We start from the raw sequence: 19299 nt of genomic DNA on the forward strand, positions 1-19299 counted from the left end.
TGCCTATTCGTTCATTTATCGCGTAAATAAGCATCAGCGCGTGCATGGGGAGTGATCTATACGACGAATCAGTGCTTTCTGGATAATTAACTTAAAGTGGCTGAGACGATATTTTCATGGGCTATAGTCTTACCATTTTTTCATATTTTCGAGAAAATTATTCTGTGCCTATTCTTCAATTTATCGCGTAAATAAGCATCAGCGCGTACGTGGGGAGTGATCTATACGACGAATCAGTGCTTTCGGGATACCTTATTTAAAGTGGCTGAGACGATATTTTCATGGGCTATAGGCTTACCATTTTTTCATTTTTTCGAGAAAATTAATCTGTGCCTATTCGTCAACTTATCGGGTAAATAAACATCCGCGCGTGCGTGGGGAGTGATCTATACGACGAGTCAGTGCTTTCGGGATACCTAATTTAAAGTGGCTGAGACGATATTTTCATGGGCTATAGGCTTACATTTTTTCATTTTTTCGAGAAAATTAATCTGTGCCTATTCGTCAACTTATCGCGTAAATAAACATCCGCGCGTGCGTGGGGAGTGATCTATACGACGAATCAGTGCTTTCTGGATAGCTAATTTAAAGTGGCTGAGACGATATTTTCATGGGCTATAGGCTTACCATTTTTTCATTTTTTCGAGAAAATTAATCTGTGCCTATTCGTCAACTTATCGGGTAAATAAACATCCGCGCGTGCGTGGGGAGTGATCTATACGACGAGTCAGTGCTTTCGGGATACCTAATTTAAAGTGGCTGAGACGATATTTTCATGGGCTATAGGCTTACCATTTTTTCATTTTTTCGAGAAAATTAATCTGTGCCTATTCGTCAACTTATCGCGTAAATAAACATCCGCGCGTGCGTGGGGAGTGATCTATACGACGAATCAGTGCTTTCTGGATAGCTAATTTAAAGTGGCTGAGACGATATTTTCATGGGCTATAGGCTTACCATTTTTTCATTTTTTCGAGAAAATTAATCTGTGCCTATTCGTCAACTTATCGGGTAAACAAACATCCGCGCGTGCGTGGGGAGTGATCTATACGACGAGTCAGTGCTTTCGGGATACCTAATTTAAAGTGGCTGAGACGATATTTTCATGGGCTATAGGCTTACCATTTTTTCATTTTTTCGAGAAAATTAATCTGTGCCTATTCGTCAACTTATCGCGTAAATAAACATCCGCGCGTGCGTGGGGAGTGATCTATACGACGAATCAGTGCTTTCTGGATAGCTAATTTAAAGTGGCTGAGACGATATTTTCATGGGCTATAGGCTTACCATTTTTTCATTTTTTCGAGAAAATTAATCTGTGCCTATTCGTCAACTTATCGGGTAAATAAACATCCGCGCGTGCGTGGGGAGTGATCTATACGACGAATCAGTGCTTTCTGGATAGCTAATTTAAAGTGGCTGAGACGATATTTTCATGGGCTGTAGGCTTACCATTTTTTCATTTTTTCGAGAAAATTAATCTGTGCCTATTCGTCAACTTATCGGGTAAATAAACATCCGCGCGTGCGTGGGGAGTGATCTATACGACGAATCAGTGCTTTCCGGATACCTTATTTAAAGTGGCTGAGACGATATTTTCATGGGCTATAGGCTTACCATTTTTTCATTTTTTCGAGAAAATTAATCTGTGCCTATTCGTCAACTTATCGCGTAAATAAGCATCCGTGCGCGCGTGGGGAGTGATCTATACGACGAATCAGTGCTTTCTGGATAGCTAATTTAAAGTGGCTGAGACGATATTTTCATGGGCTATAGGCTTACCATTTTTTCATTTTTTCGAGAAAATTAATCTGTGCCTATTCGTCAACTTATCGCGTAAATAAACATCCGCGCGTGCGTGGGGAGTGATCTATACGACGAATCAGTGCTTTCTGGATAGCTAATTTAAAGTGGCTGAGACGATATTTTCATGGGCTATAGGCTTACCATTTTTTCATTTTTTCGAGAAAATTAATCTGTGCCTATTCGTCAACTTATCGCGTAAATAAGCATCCGCGCGCGCGTGGGGAGTGATCTATACGGCGAATCAGTGCTTTCTGGATACCTCTTACCATTTTATCATTTTTTCGAGAAAATTAATCTGTGCCTATACGTCAACTTATCGCGTAAATAAGCATCCGCGCGTGCGTGGGGAGTGATCTATACGACGAATCAGTGCTTTCTTGATACCTAATTTAAAGTGGCTGAGACGATATTTTCATTTTTTCGAGGAAATTAGTCTGTGCCTATACGTCAACTTATCGCGTAAATAAGCATCCGCGCGTGCGTGGGGAGTGATCTATACGACGAATCAGTGCTTTCTTGATACCTAATTTAAAGTGGCTGAGACGATATTTTCATTTTTTCGAGGAAATTAGTCTGTGCCTATTCGTCAACTTATCGCGTAAATAAGCATCCGCGCGTGCGTGGGGAGTGATCTATACGACGAATCAGTGCTTTCTTGATACCTAATTTAAAGTGGCTGAGACGATATTTTCATTTTTTCGAGAAAATTAATCTGTGCCTATACGTCAACTTATCGCGTAAATAAGCATCCGCGCGTGCGTGGGGAGTGATCTATACGACGAATCAGTGCTTTCTTGATACCTAATTTAAAGTGGCTGAGACGATATTTTCATTTTTTCGAGGAAATTAGTCTGTGCCTATACGTCAACTTATCGCGTAAATAAGCATCCGCGCGTGCGTGGGGAGTGATCTATACGACGAATCAGTGCTTTCTTGATACCTAATTTAAAGTGGCTGAGACGATATTTTCATTTTTTCGAGGAAATTAGTCTGTGCCTATACGTCAACTTATCGCGTAAATAAGCATCCGCGCGTGCGTGGGGAGTGATCTATACGACGAATCAGTGCTTTCTTGATACCTAATTTAAAGTGGCTGAGACGATATTTTCATTTTTTCGAGGAAATTAGTCTGTGCCTATTCGTCAACTTATCGCGTAAATAAGCATCCGCGCGTGCGTGGGGAGTGATCTATACGACGAATCAGTGCTTTCTTGATACCTAATTTAAAGTGGCTGAGACGATATTTTCATTTTTTCGAGAAAATTAATCTGTGCCTATACGTCAACTTATCGCGTAAATAAGCATCCGCGCGTGCGTGGGGAGTGATCTATACGACGAATCAGTGCTTTCTTGATACCTAATTTAAAGTGGCTGAGACGATATTTTCATTTTTTCGAGGAAATTAGTCTGTGCCTATACGTCAACTTATCGCGTAAATAAGCATCCGCGCGTGCGTGGGGAGTGATCTATACGACGAATCAGTGCTTTCTTGATACCTAATTTAAAGTGGCTGAGACGATATTTTCATTTTTTCGAGAAAATTAATCTGTGCCTATACGTCAACTTATCGCGTAAATAAGCATCCGCGCGTGCGTGGGGAGTGATCTATACGACGAATCAGTGCTTTCTTGATACCTAATTTAAAGTGGCTGAGACGATATTTTCATTTTTTCGAGGAAATTAGTCTGTGCCTATTCGTCAAATTATCGTGTAAATAAGCATCCGCGCGTGCGTGGGAAGTGATCTATGCGAAGAACCCGCGCTTTCGAGAGCACTTATTTTACGTTGCTGAGACGATATCTTCACGGGCTATATTATTTATGGCCTAGGGAAGGATTCTCAGAGGACGTAGTAATAATCAGCTTGCGCAGCAGTATTATAGAATAGGCGGAACGCAATCGAAATATACAAAGAAAGTACGATACGAGAGTGCCGAACAGAGAATTGTTCCATGCCAGTGCCGAGTTGAATAACACGTTGCGCTCTTTTGAAGTAAATAGAAACGTACTGCGCATTTCGTGAAAGAATGTGGCATTTGAGAGCAATGTAAAGATCAGTTCACGTCAGACTGGGCGTATCGTTTTAGGAAATCAGGTTAAATCGCTCACACGGAACTCCGCAGTTTATTCCATGAGCGGTAACGTGGCGATGGTGCTGCCACCTGTAGTGCAAGCTCGCCGAATATTTTCAGTTTATGGTAATGTGGCGCCCTCTCTAGTTTGTCAGCGTAGGTATTGAGAGCAAAGTGCAGTTTTTAAAACATAATCTCCGAGATTTTTGTTGCCTGCACGGCAGAATGTTTTACGTTTGCGATTGTCGGCCCTTGGTGGCCGTCCCGGAGGCAGGGTGCCATCGCGGATCCTTTTCTCATTGAGTAAAAGATGGCACTGCCATTCCTTGCGCTGCAAACCATGGCCGCAAACGATTTCCTTTCTTTGTTTCTTTATTTTGCCCTTTTCTCGTCATGTGTTTGCGTGCGTGCGTGTCAACCGCGCTGAAGAAACTAAAGTTGCAATCGGCCAGGTATCTAGGCCAGTTAATGTGACATCGTCGACAAACGTCGCGCGTTTATGCCATATGAACTTCAAGGGCAAAGGAGCGCGTGGTATCTTTAGCCAGAAGAGCCACGTGACTTTCTCATTAAAGCACTCTCATCATATAAAGCGGCATTTATCTATATCGTTTATGTGAGCGTACAGATGTTGCAGTCATACATACCACAACACCGGTTCACTTCAGACGTTAAAAAACGTATCACTCTTATTGCGAGTTTCTAAAATCAGAACGTTGTTAGAACATAGCTTTTGTATCTGGCGTTGCGCAGTCGCAATTCTGCTGCACCATAAATGCCCGTGGAATGTTAAAAAAGAAAAAAAAATCACGTCCGTCGAGCCGGATTCGAACCAGCGACCTATGGATGTCCATAGTGTTGTCACCTCTACAGTCCACCGCTCTACCAACTGAGCTATCGACGGGGATGGCTTTGTGCGATTTATATGCCTGTTTTGTGTTTTCTGAGAAGTTATTAGAATTCTGTTTTCATTTCAAGCGCGTCGTTGTGTGTGGTGACACTGCCTCCTTTACTTTAGTACTACTTTAGTAAAGGAGGCATTGGTGATGGTCATGTTCCCAGAACTTTAACGTGCCGGGTACGACATATGTTTTGCAACAGCCTGACAAAACCGAGGCCGCTTGCACGAAAACCTACAAAAATTTTCATTACGACGCTGCGATCAGTTGTACGGCAGTAAACACCACGGTCAGAATAGTTATCATCAGAAATAATAACCGCGTGTGAAAAGCCTTCATTGGAACAGTACAAACTCAATGTACAATGGCGCTCTGAGATTTCACACACTGCCGGAATCACGAAAAAGAAGCATGGAACACATTGTCTTTTACCAACGTTCATGTGCGATCCCGCTGACCGTACGCCTCACAGGATGTTGCAGTCGCTACATTCACAGTTATGTCCGTGGTTCCAAATTGTATGCATGAAATGCCACACCGTCACTCCTGAAATGCCACACCGAGCAGTCCGCCGAGCTCGCGCGTATCGCCGGCTTCACCGCAAGGTGGCCTTTGAGATTTTAGCTTCAGCTCTAGTTTATTCGAGCTCCGCCAGAAATCGCTACCATATACAAAAACCACATTGCCTCCGAGATTAAAGTGACGCGCCGCCGCAGCGTCATTTAGGTTTCAGAGCTCTCTAGTGTTCTTTATTACCACTAGATGGCGAATGCATACCGTGTACAAACGTTACTGCACCGCAAGCTCTTATGCCTTGGTCGTTGGACGTAGCATTTGGGCTTGTGCATGCTTGCTCATTAAAAAGTCACTTAGAGAACTTGGAAGACGTCCAAGTAAAGGAAAATGGCGGAACTTTTAAAAATAAATGACAAAATTACTATGCGCGAAAGGTTTACTAGTTTTTTCTATTTATTTATATGTCGTATTTAAAACACGCTTTGTACGTTGACTCGGTGGCGCAACGGTAGCGCGTCTGACTCCAGATCAGAAGGTTGCGTGTTCGAATCACGTCCGGGTCAAATATTTTTTTTCAATATTTTTTTTTTTGGTAAGATTATGTAAACCTCTCTGCTCGTTCAATTTCATTGCAAGGGGAGTCAGTGAGTGAGTGAAAAACTTTATTAGCTCTAGATTCGCTGGTCTTCTGCGGTCTTCAGATGGCTTCGTCCAACGTCTTGCACAACGGTCCGTTGCCCTTAGTCCAGGGCTCCACTGGATGCTGCTGCCAGTTGTGCTCGCCGAATCAGACCTTCTTGGTCGACCTGGCGATCGCTGGAGAGCACTCCCTCCCATTGCTCCGCACTCGGGTTTGGTTTAACGGGTACCACGTCTATCTTCTGGCATGCCCACGTTATGTGATACAGCGTGGGTGTTTCGTGGCACCAGGGGCATTTCATTGTATTGTGTGAGATACATTTTGCTGAGTACGTTTAGGTTCGGGTACGAGCCCATTTGTAGCTGCATCCACGTGACAGAGTCCTCTCTGCTAAGGAAGTTGTGCGGTGGTGGATACCGCTTTCTGCAGCCCTTGTAGTAATTTAGTATCGCCGAATAGTCTTTGGGTACAGGTTCGGTCTCCTCGAGGTCACCTACGTTGGATGCTCGGTAGTAAGTGTACCCTCAAGCTATCCTGTCCGCCTCTGGGTTCTCTGCCACTCCCCTTTTCACGGCCGGCTGATCCCATTGTTAACGCGTGCCGGGCGTCTTTCTGACTGTTGGGAAAATGGACCAATGAAGCGCAAGAAGGAATGGTATCGGAAAAGGCATCGCTACAAGATCGCGGCCCAATTTAGCTGGCGCCTCTTTATTATTACGCGTGCAGTGCATGAGCTGGTGCCGAATGTTCGAGTCGCCAGTCTTTCATTAGAGATGAGACTAAGAATAGGCGGAGTAACTTTTTATATTTATTTCTTGCATTATGATCATCGCATGATCATAATGATCACGCGATGATCATAATCATTATCATTATGATCATAATCATAATCATTACGGGTGCCAGTGGTCAGTGATCACTGACCACTGGCACCCATAAGAATTACAACCGAGTTGCCAACTGGAACTTCGATTTTGGATAGCCTGCATGGTTAGGGTTCTCGCGATAAACATATGGAAACTAACTAATGCGTCGATCAATAATAGATCGAGGACATGAAGTAAAACAGTGACATCATTCTCTTTCACCGGCCCAGGCAAAAGCACACCGACTGAAAATGTGGTGAAGTTTGAGTACGCACGATCTATGTGTCATGCGGCGAAAACGAGTGAGCATAGCGTGTGTGGATATGCAAAACTTAGAGCACTAACCAGGTATGCACCTGAACCTTGAATCGGAATCGATTGCACTTTACATGCATATTTCTATACACTAGCTGTGACAACAGATAGAACCTCAAGACAGGTTTGGCCGTGTCCACGCATCTGTGCGTATTTTTCATTACAACGATGTCGTCGTCATCGTGTGACATTGGTGTAGATTGCGTTGCGTGCCACGGACAAGAAAACAACATGGAAGATGTTTGTGCATCGTTTGTAGGAAGTGTGCGTTTCGCCCGTTTCTTCATTTTGTCCTTGTGCGTAAGGCGCTACGTACCCGACGTAAGGGACCATCGCGAAGCCCTAGAGCGCCTCTCATGGCTTTTGCCAGCGAATGCGGGCAATTACGCCGGTTGTAGATCCTGCCCCACAGCGCAGTTTCTCTTTCCGACCCAATTCTTTCCCTTTACCCGTTTTTGTATTAGACAAAACGTCCCTGCCCACCACCCCCCAAATAAAACTTTGCGTTCATCATTCAATTTTGCCCCAACCGATATCCTATTGTGCAGCACATTAATGTCGGCCGTCCACACGAAGCCTCCTTGACAGCAGGCCGCCGCGTATGCTTTGGTGCTAAGCGGAAGAGAGCAACGTCACAGACGGCACAAGACATTCGACGTTCGTTTGAAGTGTTAGCGCCAGTTCAATACTGTGTGAACAATGTGAAGGTGATGCAGCAGGGTGCATAACCTTCGCGCAGCTCTTTGCAGTGGCATGTAGCGAAACTAGGCAGGCGGGAACGAACGTTTGACAACCACAGCCCAATACAACGACACCTGTATATGTTTGTAGCCTTTAGATTAAAAAGAAGCTTTAACTCATGCCCAAGTGCGAGTTATCTTATTAACACGTATCTGGAACTTTCTATTGGTTGCTCGCTACCGTACTGTCACTGCCAAGCAAGCAGGAAGGAACGTTCTTTTCACCACTGTGAGTAAGTGGATAAGGCGCTTTTTGCTGCTGAAGACGAGGTCCCGGGTTCGATTGCCGGACGCGACGTCCGCATGAAGGCGAAATGCAAAAAAAAATTATTATCACGTACTTATATGTTTGGTGCACGTTAGAAAGCCCTGATTGTCGATATTAATCAGGGCCCTCCCACTATACGCCGTGTGCGTTGCTTAATTGGGAGTCCGACCTCTATCCTGACTGCACCGACGCAAGGCACCTCTTCTCTGTCAATTGCGGTTAGGGGTTTGCCTTCACAAGAGCTTACACAGCCCTGAATTGAAGGGGCTTACAAGGCTGCATGGATTACTGCGGCTGCAAAGAGAGCATCGACAAGTTCCCGTGCGGCCGCTGCCCTCTATTTGATTTACAAAGACGATCGATCGATGCATTACGCATTGGGGCAACTATGTACGATATTCCGCTGTCAGTGCAGAGGCTACAGGAATACCGTTTCCGCCATCCACGTGGCTCGGAACGCAGTGAAGTCACTTTCGCGCTTGTGGAGAACGACTGTGGGCCTCTGACTGCGTGGGACTGTCCGCACGCCGCTTTCTGCATCGTCCCTTCCTCTCTCTTTCTCATCTTCTTATTCCTCCTTTCCATTCACCCAGCGTAGGGTACCCCTATCCAACAAGACGTCTATCCGGTTAGCAACCCTGCGTTTTCTCTTTCTTCTCTCGTTCTCTTAGCGGAGACGTCCATCTGAGCGCACTATACTGCTTTCAACATTCGCCTTATAGGAAGCAACGGTGGAAGCGGACAGGAACGGAGGCAGTTGGCGCGAGTCGAAAGGCAGAGTGGCCATCTTTGATCGAGGTGCACACTCCCAACAGTATAATCACACTTGAGATAAGTAAAAATGGTTACATAGCCCTGTCCTGCCAGCGGGCAGCTATTTTCAAATCTTGCCTGCATAAGGCCAATGGGCCGCTTTGGCGTCCCCGCCTCTCAGGTTTCCCACCAAATGTATAGAAGCAACAGTCGCGGGTGCCCGTCTTAAGAAAATCAGAATACCGTCCTTTCGAAACTGCCGAATGTTGCATAGAAAATATAAATAAGCTATAATGTCATGCGCTGTGCATACATGCTCATAACTGGAACAAGCGTTATAGCAACGGCATTGTTTTCACTGATCCGCTCCCATATTCTCTTGACTTCTTGCCCTGGCCAGTAGAGTAACACGCAAAACGAATATACAGATCCAACGCACACGTGTATTGGAATCTATGTCAAGTTAAACTTTAGTGAATCGGTAAATTAAATGATATGCAACTGAATACGACATGCGTACAACTGTGTTTATTTTCATGCTACAAGCAGCGTGCAATTTCTTGCGATGTTTTATCCTTGTGATGTTTATTCTACAAGTTCTGCCGAAGTGTAAACATTAAAAGTGCATCACAGATGACACATGTAGTCGTACACGCCTTTTGCTTCGCATGATTTTGATTTTTTTTTTTAATTTCGTTAGCATCACGCCGATTACCCGGATAACTTGCAGGGCGTGTCCTCCTGAAGTGAACAACGTAGCATAAAACGCTTGCGTGGAAATTCTTTGCCCGCTTGTTCGAACTATGGCCGATCTCGCCCGCGTCTTTGACGTGCCGCGAGATCAAAATCTTCGCGATTTATTGAAAACCTGGAAGCATATACTTAGCCGATCGTTACACTATAATTTCTATTCAATTAAAGGGACAGCACGAATACTAAAGAAGGTTGAACGAGTATGTATATATATATATATATATATATATATATATATATATATATATATATCTTCGTTCATTTAGCGGAAAAGCATTCACTAGACTAAAAGGAGAGGAAACTTTCCCGTCTCCAGTTTTGTGCCGTAACATGAGCGCCGGTGTACGTAACCCAAATTCCAAGTTAATTTCACACCTATGGGACGTTTAGGCGCGGAGCAATTTCTCGAAGCTAGCTGTAAATCGAGCCTTCCATCCTTCAACAGTACGATGGATTCCTTCTTTATCGATAAACAATTCACTAGACTCGAGTGGACGCTGTGAAAAGTTTGTGACGTCAGGCCTATAGTTGACGCGTAAACATTAAGGTGGCGTCGCCACCTGTTTCTCGGTTTTGAGTCTTTCCTGCATGACTTACAAAGTCTCTTTTCACTGCGATGGCCGTTCTATACTATTGCTAGTAATTGCTGCGTGAAATTTACTAATCCAGCTCTGCTCAGCGCTTTTCTTTTCTTTTTGTAAATGTCATTTTAAAGTTCCTGTTATGTACTTACCGGTTTCTCCCTATTTCAGTTTCTTACCATGCAAGCAAGCGCTTACATTTGTAGAGTCCATTCTTGCAACTAATTTGGCGAAGGTGACGTGTCTCGTAGTAAGTGTAGTAAGTACACACGTGAGGCCTTTGGTAGGGTTTGTGTGACACGGAACATTTATTTTTGCTTATGATTCCACATTCGACACTGTCGCGAACACGACAGAACAGAGCACGTCGCCAATGATGGCGTGAAAGGGCAAACGTCGCGATGTAATGAAAGTCAAGGAAAGCTTTGCAAGGAAAAAAAAAGTGGGGGGAGGATGGGGGGGGGGGGCGGTAACGAAGCTATAGAACAAAGCTGGCGAGTTTCTTCATTTAAATACCTGTAATAAGTATACAAGAGGGGCGTATACGTAAGGAAAGTCTGCCATGTACCTCTTTATCTTGTTTTCTATCTCTCTTTAAGATAATTCAGTCCTTGCACAGTGTAGAGAATAGGTAAGGAACCTAATGAACCGGAACGTGTTACAAGTTTAGTCGTCCAGAAAAAGCCACGACGATTAACAGTGAGATACAGTGATACAACATGTACAGCCAATGGAACCGGGAAGTTGGTGATATTTGGGTGGGGGGATATTACGGTTACGTTGTGCGTATGCGTGAAACGGTGGACCCGGCTGGTCTGTCATCTCTTCCATCAAAGAACGAGCATCTCGAGGTTTGGTACGGAGTTCGGCGCACAGTAATAATCTGCAGTTAATACTGCGTTCCCAAAGACGCAGTATACATGCGCAACAAGAGGGTCTAATCAGTTTTGAGCAGTTGTCGAAACAGCAAGTAGCATAATACAACGCATTCATTTTTCACACGGCAAGTGACAAGTCTTTACAAGGCCACGGCAGTTATATTTTTTTTTATTATTTTTTAGACTCGGAAGAGGATGAAGCACTCGTAGTGATTGTACGTTGGTAATGAAGTGCGTTCTTTGACGTCACCAGCTCCACCGTCCCACACGTGTTCACGTCATTACTATAGGAACATGTAATGCACTGCGTTACAGGGATATTTCTTGTTGCACGTCAACTGTATGGAAAGGCGGAATCAAAGGGCATCTCCAATGGCGGAAACTTTAACAAGAGACGCGGCTAAGCGAGCCGTGTGGTTCGAGAAGTTTAGGCAAGGCTTGCGCAGTGACGACTTTTCGTCAAATCGAAATACAGACGACGTCAAATCTGTTATTGCTTTCGCAGGTTCTTTTCAACTTGCGACTCGTCAACGTCACATTAATAAAATGTTAAGATTTCATTTCCCGTTCAAGTAATCGCCATAGAAGAAGCAGACACCAACCGTCGGCAAGACAGGTTCACATGAACAAGAACAAATATGTTATGCGCCTTCTTCTTAGCACAGAAATCTTGCAAGATTTTTTATGCACTTTATTAACGACGAACAGACGACAAGACGCTAACCAGAATGCATACAATGCAGAAAGAAAGAAAAAAAGAAAATAATAACTGCACACGAATTGTCAATTGCACTTTCCAAGATAAAAAAAAATATCTTAGGCAAGGAATGTACATACGAGATCTGTAAGCTTGACCCTTGCAATTGCATCATCTTCGCTTTCCATTTACCAGTTATAGTAAGGTCATTGCAAATTGCGAGGTGCTTACGTCGAACACATGTGTAGGGGATGTTGGCAAGAACTGAACCTATAGCAAGTCTCTAACTTGGGAAAGATGGAAAGATAAGTCAGGCATGGACTCTGGCAGAGACAGTCGAACGACACGTCAGTTATTTTTCTGTAGTGCTAACAACGACAACGCGGATAAGTAAAATTTTTTGCAATCTTCAAGCTTACTTTCTATATTTCTTTCTATTTTCGTTTTTCTCTTTTATGTGATCAAGTGTTATTGAAATATACACCTGCAGCTTCACAGGCGAGATATCCCAAATGGCGCGAATCTTACGTTCTTCAAGTATTCTGACTGTCTCACATTTTTTTCTCATAGAGTGTCGGTCAAATGAAAGCCGCATGAATGCTTTGACAAACTTTTGCTTCAACCGGACATGCAGAGTGCCGTCTGCCAAATCACGAACCATCTTTTCGAATTGAATGGCCTACTGCTGTTCGTTGTTCATTAAGGCATCGAATATGGAAATCTACACAAGCCTGGCGGGCTTACATTAAAACCGTTACATTTTTCGGCCTTGGTCACATCGAACCGGATCATCACTGTACCAGCAGCGAAGAGATTGAAGGCGAAACGTGCAACCAATCCATAAAATATCCATTGGATTCAATGCCTACTTTGTCTTCACGCAACCACAGCTCTATTTTCAGTCAAATGTACATAAAGTTAAGTAACATTTTGAGCAAACACAGCGTTGTCGAGAAGAGAGGATGGCACCAGAAAAGCACAATTCAAGCTTCAGTTTTTTCCTTTTGAGAAACGGTGAACTACAAGCTGGTGTTCGGTTGCGATGTATATGTTGCTGCCGGTTGGGAATGTTTCATTGCGTTTTCTTTGGACTCGCCTCACGATTCTGATGTATGCCGTCTAGAAAGTAGAGAGAGAGAGAGAGAGAGAGAGAGAATTTCGACCAAGAGTGGTGGCGTGAAGGGAACGTGCGTCGAACACGGTTACGCGCGGCGTAAGAGTGGAAAAAAATATTTTATATTATATATCTGACGATGGAAAAAGGACGGGGGCAGGGGAAAAAAGGGGCGGGGGAGAGGTTTTGACATATAGCTAGCGTAATATACTTGATCCACCAGTGTGTTTTGTCGAGGACGATAAATAACCCATCATATCTCTACGGTACGACGATTACTACTACTATAATATTGGCCAGAGCTGGCCCACGAGACAAGGACTAAGATCACACGTAGTACGACGGCGCAAGAACACTGGGAATCGGTGTGGTTCTGTTTGTTTTGTTGTAGACGTTGGGAAATGCCGTGCAAATGTTTATGTGTACGTGTTCGACGCCCTTTGTCGGGGGAAACCCAAATCACGTCTCTGTGTCTGTCCGCACCGTTTGAACGAACGAGATTTACACATGCCCGTCGCACACGACTCCCGCGCGTGCTTTTTTTTTTTTCTTCTTCTTCTCAACTACAACTTATGTACAACCGTGTTTTGTGACAATAAATACCACGGGTGGGGACGTTCCTTTCCTCTTTCCCCATGCTGTGAAATGCGACAACGCGCAGTCGAAATTGCGAAAGAGGAAATGTAATCATTGCGTGAAGTTAAACTTTAAAACGCTCAAGAAAAAAAAATAATTATAAGGCCCACCCGTTCGATACACATGAAGTACCCGGCCCCAGCGGTTGCTGTGTTTCTTTTATTTTATTTTTCGGTTTTCGTTATTTACGAAACAATTTCTTCGGAGTCCTGCGAGGTAAGTAGAAATGTGGAAGGCTGTAGCGTAAATCTACGAAGGAAAGCAGCACAGGTTCGTCAGAAAGAAAGATTCGCAATTCACGAAAAAAAAAAAAAATTTGTCCTGGCCAGGGGATCGAGCCCAGCACCATCACCACCTTTTCAGAGCCAGACGCTCTGCCTCGACAGCTATGGCGTGGCAGCGCGAATGCGATTTAATGGACAGTTCGAGTTGATGGAACATTTATTGACGAATTAACTCGGCGGTGCCCCGCGAGGTGGGGTAAGGCATCGCAGAAGGGAAAGACGTCGTCAACCACGCTGTGGCACGAAGCTACAAAGAAAACCCGCGTAAGTTGTTCGAAACAAGAAAGCGTAAGCATTATTTGTAGCTTCCTTCTACACCAATGCTAGACGACAAGTTTCCCTTGCGCGTGACGCTTTCGTTCGCTTAAGATGACAGTGTTTCAGGGTGGGAACGGAGGATTCGCGACCGTGGCGAGAATGAATGCTCGTGCGCAGAATATGGCCGCTTATAGGTTTGCACAAAACAACAGACTGCCGTAACCACAGGCTCACTGAAACTGGATCGACCAATCACTGAGCAGGTGAGAATAAGCAAGAAAGCTTCGCGTCGTATTCTTGCCCTACTCTATTCGGGTGTCCTCATATGCGTACTAGGTTCGGTGCTTAGAGGAGAAATGCCCTTCTCGAATGGCTTCATGAATAAATCTTGAAACATGCCATCATACAAGTAATCAATCATAATGTAGGCGTTTTCTTGATTTTTGTCCTAGTATCAATAGGATAGAGAGTGAAAGAGAGATTGTATCACTCCGTAGCGGACCCAAAATGAAGACATCCGTTCACGTGCACCTAAATCTAAGAACACGAGTGTTTTGCATTTCACCTCCATCATAATGCGGCCGCCGTGGCCGATAATCAAACCGGCACAACTCCATAGACACTAACCTATCGCGGTGGGTTATCTTTATGATGTGTCTGCACGTTACTATCAAAAACTATGGGACTCACGCTTTATGGTCAGCTTCCTTGCTTTTTATCCCCGTCAGCGACAGCTCGAAACTGTTTCGATTTTGGCTAATCTATCCAATTCGAAGACACGTTGCCGTAATGAAAAGTGCAAAGGTGCGGCCCCACTTAGGCGGCAAAACCACGAGCGGCAAAAAACGCGCGCCCTCTCGCTACTACGCCAGGAATCATCGCTGATACCAGCCGCGGTGACGAGCAGCGCTCCAACCTGAGCCCGGAGATGCGCGGGAATAAACCCAGACGGCTCGTTCATACTACCACGTGATAGCCACGGCAGGGTGAGAGAGGTGCCGTTCAGGCGGTTGCCATGACAACACTGGCGCGTCTGCGGACGCGAGCGGCTCGCCGCACGTGGCTTTTCTCCGCTTGCAGTGCGACCGCATCTTGATAATGGCTCACGATTTGTGCGGACAGACAAAGGACTACCTCACAGATACCGCAGATAACAGCATCGCTTCTTTCGGTGGGAATACTTTAAAAAAAAAAAATGGACAAGAGCGGAATGATGCGCATGCGCCAACTGACCGGCAGCCAGCGATTTCCCAGACTGCGCGTGCATGGGGGAAATTAAAAAAAAAACGGGGGTGGGAAAACGACGGGAGTGACGGATCCCGAGGAAGTGTTTGTTACGACACCACCCACACGATCACTTCCTAAGGTCTGCGTTATCGAGCGCCTCGTAACCTCGCTATACTTCGATTACTGGCTCTTCCAGAACCGCCTCCAGTGGCGCTTTTTTGATTGGAACCAAGTAGCACTATGCAAGCACGATGCACGATCGAGTTGAGCACGATGTGTAGCGAGAGAAGCGAACTGGTATAAGCCAGTGGTACACGATCCGTGGATGATGTCGATGTTTGCACGAAGTTTGTGAGAGGATTGGGGGCCGTCGAAAGACGGGACGAGCATGGAGGAAGGAAAGACATATATGTTTATAACAGTCGTAAAGGCTAGGAGGGAGCATCACATGAGAATTTTGAAGCCTAGAGATGAAAATCAGCGAAGGAACGATCACTGGAAAAAGGGGCCCTTTCCGCGTGATAGGCCAGTGGTAGTAGCTTCTAGCCGCCTCGCCGAGGTTGTAAAGGGTGCGGATAGGGTGGCTACTGTGGAGGAAAGAAATTCCATCCACGGAGGATACTCTAACCGCACCCAAAGCCGATCTGCGGCGGGGTGCCACTGAGAGTTGCCGCGAAGTAAGCGATGCCTTGAACCATAGTTTCGTAATAATACTATGGAGGAAAATCTGAGGTTATTGCCTGCGTGCAACGTCAATGCGACTGTTCAGTCAGCATGGGATGATGGGAAATACAAAACTTCTGATGCGAACCATCTCGGAGGTCACTTTTCATTGCAATTTACGCTTGTCTGGCATTCATTAGTCTTGTTTATTCTCTGATACCATTCGCATCTGGCAAGAACGCGATATTTTTCTTTTCTTCATACATAAAATGCTGAAGTGTTCTAGATAAACGCACTGATGCATTGCACTCACGGCTGCTCCGCAACAAAGAACGAAATGCCGCGTGCTTTCTCAAGGAGTCCAGTGCCAAATCACAGAAGAATAACGCTCATAATTCCCGCGACTTCTGAGCGATAGCGTCAGATTTCCCTCCATTAACGGCCACGAACGGTTCGGCAATCGCGCGCGTGAGGCCCAATTCCCAACAGTTAACGCGTCGATCTGACCCCCGAAGCGAGTAAAAGAAGGGATAGGGTGACTGTGTCACAGGAGTATAAGGGATGTTGGCTTTGCCGAGTTTAGCTGCCTGAAGTCATGCTCCCTCCTAAGTTCTTGCCCTTCCTCCACGGAAACAAGACGCACCGCCGCTCCTGGAATGTGTATGGAAAGAGGGGCCGGCCGGCCCGCAGCCCCCCGCGTCTCGGCCGCGCGAAACAATAAATACGGTCTCGGTTAAAGACCGGTGAGAGGGAGAGAGAGAGACACCGAGCACGCGCGCGCCCGACGTCGCGTTGCGCGATTTTGTGAGAGCGGCCACCCGGGCCCATGACTTGAGTTTTGCTTTGTACAGAGTTCGCGCACAAACGATTCTGCGCGCAGAAGCGCACGCACGCGCGCACAGTCACTCTTTGTCTCTGTCGGGCGTCGGGTGGCACTTCTTGGAGAGGTCGTCGTCGGGCGACGCCGGGCCGCTGGTGATGACCGACGTCTTGGCGCGGTCGGAGCGGTGGAAGGATGACGGGTAGTCGCTCTCCTTGCTCGAAGGTGGTGGCGGCGCGTGGTGTAACGCGGGGGGGTACTCGTCACCGGGGCTGGCCGGGCCAAGCCCGTGGTGAGCCAGGCCCGCGGGGTGCCTCTCCATCGTCTGGGGCGGAGGAGGGGACAGTTCCATGGGACCATAGTCGTAGCCGTTGGGACCCTTGTCGAGCTCCATGTCCAGGACCATGTTAGGCTGGCACGACGTGGTCTTCCAGTGCGTCCGCAGACCCGAGGCGCTGATGTACTTCTTCTTGCATGTCTGGCAAGTGTACGGCCTCTCGTTGGTGTGCAACCTTTTGTGCAACTTGAGGTGCACGAACTGGGTGAACTTGGCCGGGCAGAGGTCGCAGGCGTACGGTTTCTGGCCCGAGTGGAGCCGCAGGTGCGTCTTGAGGTTGCTGGTGCTGCTGAAACGCTTCTTGCAGACGTCGCACTGGTGCGGTTTCTCGCCCGTGTGCACCAGGTGGTGCTTCTGAAGGTGGGCCAGTTGTGTGAACGTCTTGCCGCACACGGAGCACGTGAACGGTCGCTCTCCGGAATGCGTGCGCAGGTGCACCTTGAGGTTGGACAGTTGGCCGAAGGTCTTGTAGCAGATGTTGCACTCGTAGTGCATCTTGCCGTCCTTCTTCTTGAGCGGGTACGGCAACGACCGGTAACCCCGAGGGTTTGAGCCCGGTGAGTAGGGCCTGTTGCTGCCGGGCGAGCTGCCGCCGGATGGCGGGAGTTTGCCGCTCTCCGCGGACATGGGCAGCATCGCGTGGTGAGGGCCGTGGTGCCCGCCAAACTCGGGCAACTTCGGGTAGGGTGGCATGGCCGCCGACGGGGACGCGAGCGACGAGTGCACAGTCTCGGGAACTGAGTACGCGTACATGTTGAAGTGCGCCGGCGAGAACATGGGGGCGATGCCGTTCATGTAGAGGTAGTTCGCCGGCGCCGAGCCCGGCACACCGTAGCCGGGGCTCACGGCAGACGACACGGCGGGCTGCTGGTGCGCTTTGTCCGTGGAGTCGGGACTGTGCATCTCGGGGCTGCCTCCGTTGCTGCTGCTGCCCGGGTGGTAGCGGATGCTCTTCTTGTGCGGGAACACGAGTGGCGGCGGCGGCCCTGGCTGGTGGCCACCCTCGCCCGAGGTGTCCGGAGCAGCCGGCGGCGACACTTCGCTGGACACGATGACCCGCACGGGCTCCTTGAGCGACTCGCGCCGCAACGCGGGCGCCTCCGGGCCCGCGGCGGCGCGCTCCTGGTACCGCTGCAGAAGCAAGTTCTCGAGAATGCCAGGAGCCGGAGGACCCTTGGGGCTCTGCGGCGAGATCCTCTGGCCCATGCCCTCGTAGGTGGAGAAGGCCGAGCTCGCGCTACGCTCCAGCACGTCCTCAGTGAACCGGGGCGCGCTGGCGTACTTGGGACTGGCTGGCTCGTGCAGCGCGCCCAGTCGCTTCTCGTCGTCGTGCCGCCTTGAGGCGGCGTCCGGCGAGCTCGAGCTGTTGGGCCTCGGGTTCTCGTCGCTGGTGGTGACCACCGCGGGCGGGGGCGTGCTGGCCCCGCCGCTGCGGTAGTGGTACGCCTTGGGCATCTTGATCTTGACCTTCCGGAACTCGTTCTGCGACGACTTGTCGGGCTGCTGCTGCTGCTCGGCAGCGACGACGGCGACCGACTCGCACTTGTCGTCTCGCTTCTCCGCCTTGTCGCTGCCGCCCGCGGGCGGCTGCTTGCGCTTAGCCTTGACGCTGAAGTCGAGCACATAGTTGTCGCTGTCGCTGTCACTGCTGTCCTCGGGAGGCGTGAGGCCGTCCTCAGGACCGCCATTGCTGTGGTAGCCCTCGTCGCTGCGAGTGCTGCCCTCGGGCGGCGTCAGCTGGTGCGGCCGGGAGAAGTAGGCGTCGTCCTTGACCGCTGGCTGCAGTTGCTCCCCTGCATGACCAACGAGGAGAGAGAACGTGTTTGATTGCAGCTTCGCATTTGGAGGCACGTGCTCCCTTATGAGTGAAGCTACGCGGTCGCTGCAACTTTAGCGGCCGGTTGTGACTACTTAAGCAACTACTTAAGTACGCAGCTGTTTAACTAGTAATATATCAAAACGTTCTGTTACCGCATCGCGTGCGATAAGCCGCTCAGTGTCGACGCTATAAATCAAAGGATTATACTTAGTCACTCATTGCGTACATGCATCTCAATAAATGCCCGACACAAATACGCTATTCCACAAGAGCTGCGAATACCGTTTCTCTTTGTGAAAAGCGACTTTCTAATGGCTCTTTCCGCAAGGCTAGCATTCAGAACTGGCCTAAAAGCACC

The 19299-nt window shown here is 47.6% G+C and overlaps 1 protein-coding gene and 2 non-coding genes across 5 annotated transcripts in view; 1 reads left to right on the plus strand and 2 right to left on the minus strand.

The window, feature by feature from the left end:
* Positions 1 to 4689: 4689 nt before the first annotated feature.
* Positions 4690 to 4781, minus strand: TRNAY-GUA (transfer RNA tyrosine (anticodon GUA)). Its single transcript is given in 2 exon segments — positions 4690 to 4725; positions 4745 to 4781. It is a non-coding gene; the product is annotated as a tRNA-Tyr (tRNA).
* A 1002-nt stretch (positions 4782 to 5783) lies between these two features.
* TRNAW-CCA (transfer RNA tryptophan (anticodon CCA)) lies at positions 5784 to 5855 on the plus strand. The gene has a single exon. It is a non-coding gene; the product is annotated as a tRNA-Trp (tRNA).
* A 4632-nt stretch (positions 5856 to 10487) lies between these two features.
* Blimp-1 (PR domain zinc finger protein 1) overlaps positions 10488 to 19299 on the minus strand; it is a 178648-nt gene continuing 169836 nt past the window's right edge. For all 3 annotated transcript variants that reach the window (XM_050171683.3, XM_055066583.2, XM_050171682.3), the window contains one exon: positions 10488 to 18915. In XM_050171683.3, coding sequence (XP_050027640.2) covers positions 16868 to 18915 — 2048 coding nt within the window. In that variant the 3' untranslated portion in view covers positions 10488 to 16867. The remainder of the gene's footprint in view (positions 18916 to 19299) is intronic.

Source organism: Dermacentor andersoni, chromosome 6 (genome assembly GCF_023375885.2).
Source record: "Dermacentor andersoni chromosome 6, qqDerAnde1_hic_scaffold, whole genome shotgun sequence".
NCBI classification, from domain to species: Eukaryota; Metazoa; Arthropoda; class Arachnida; order Ixodida; family Ixodidae; genus Dermacentor; species Dermacentor andersoni.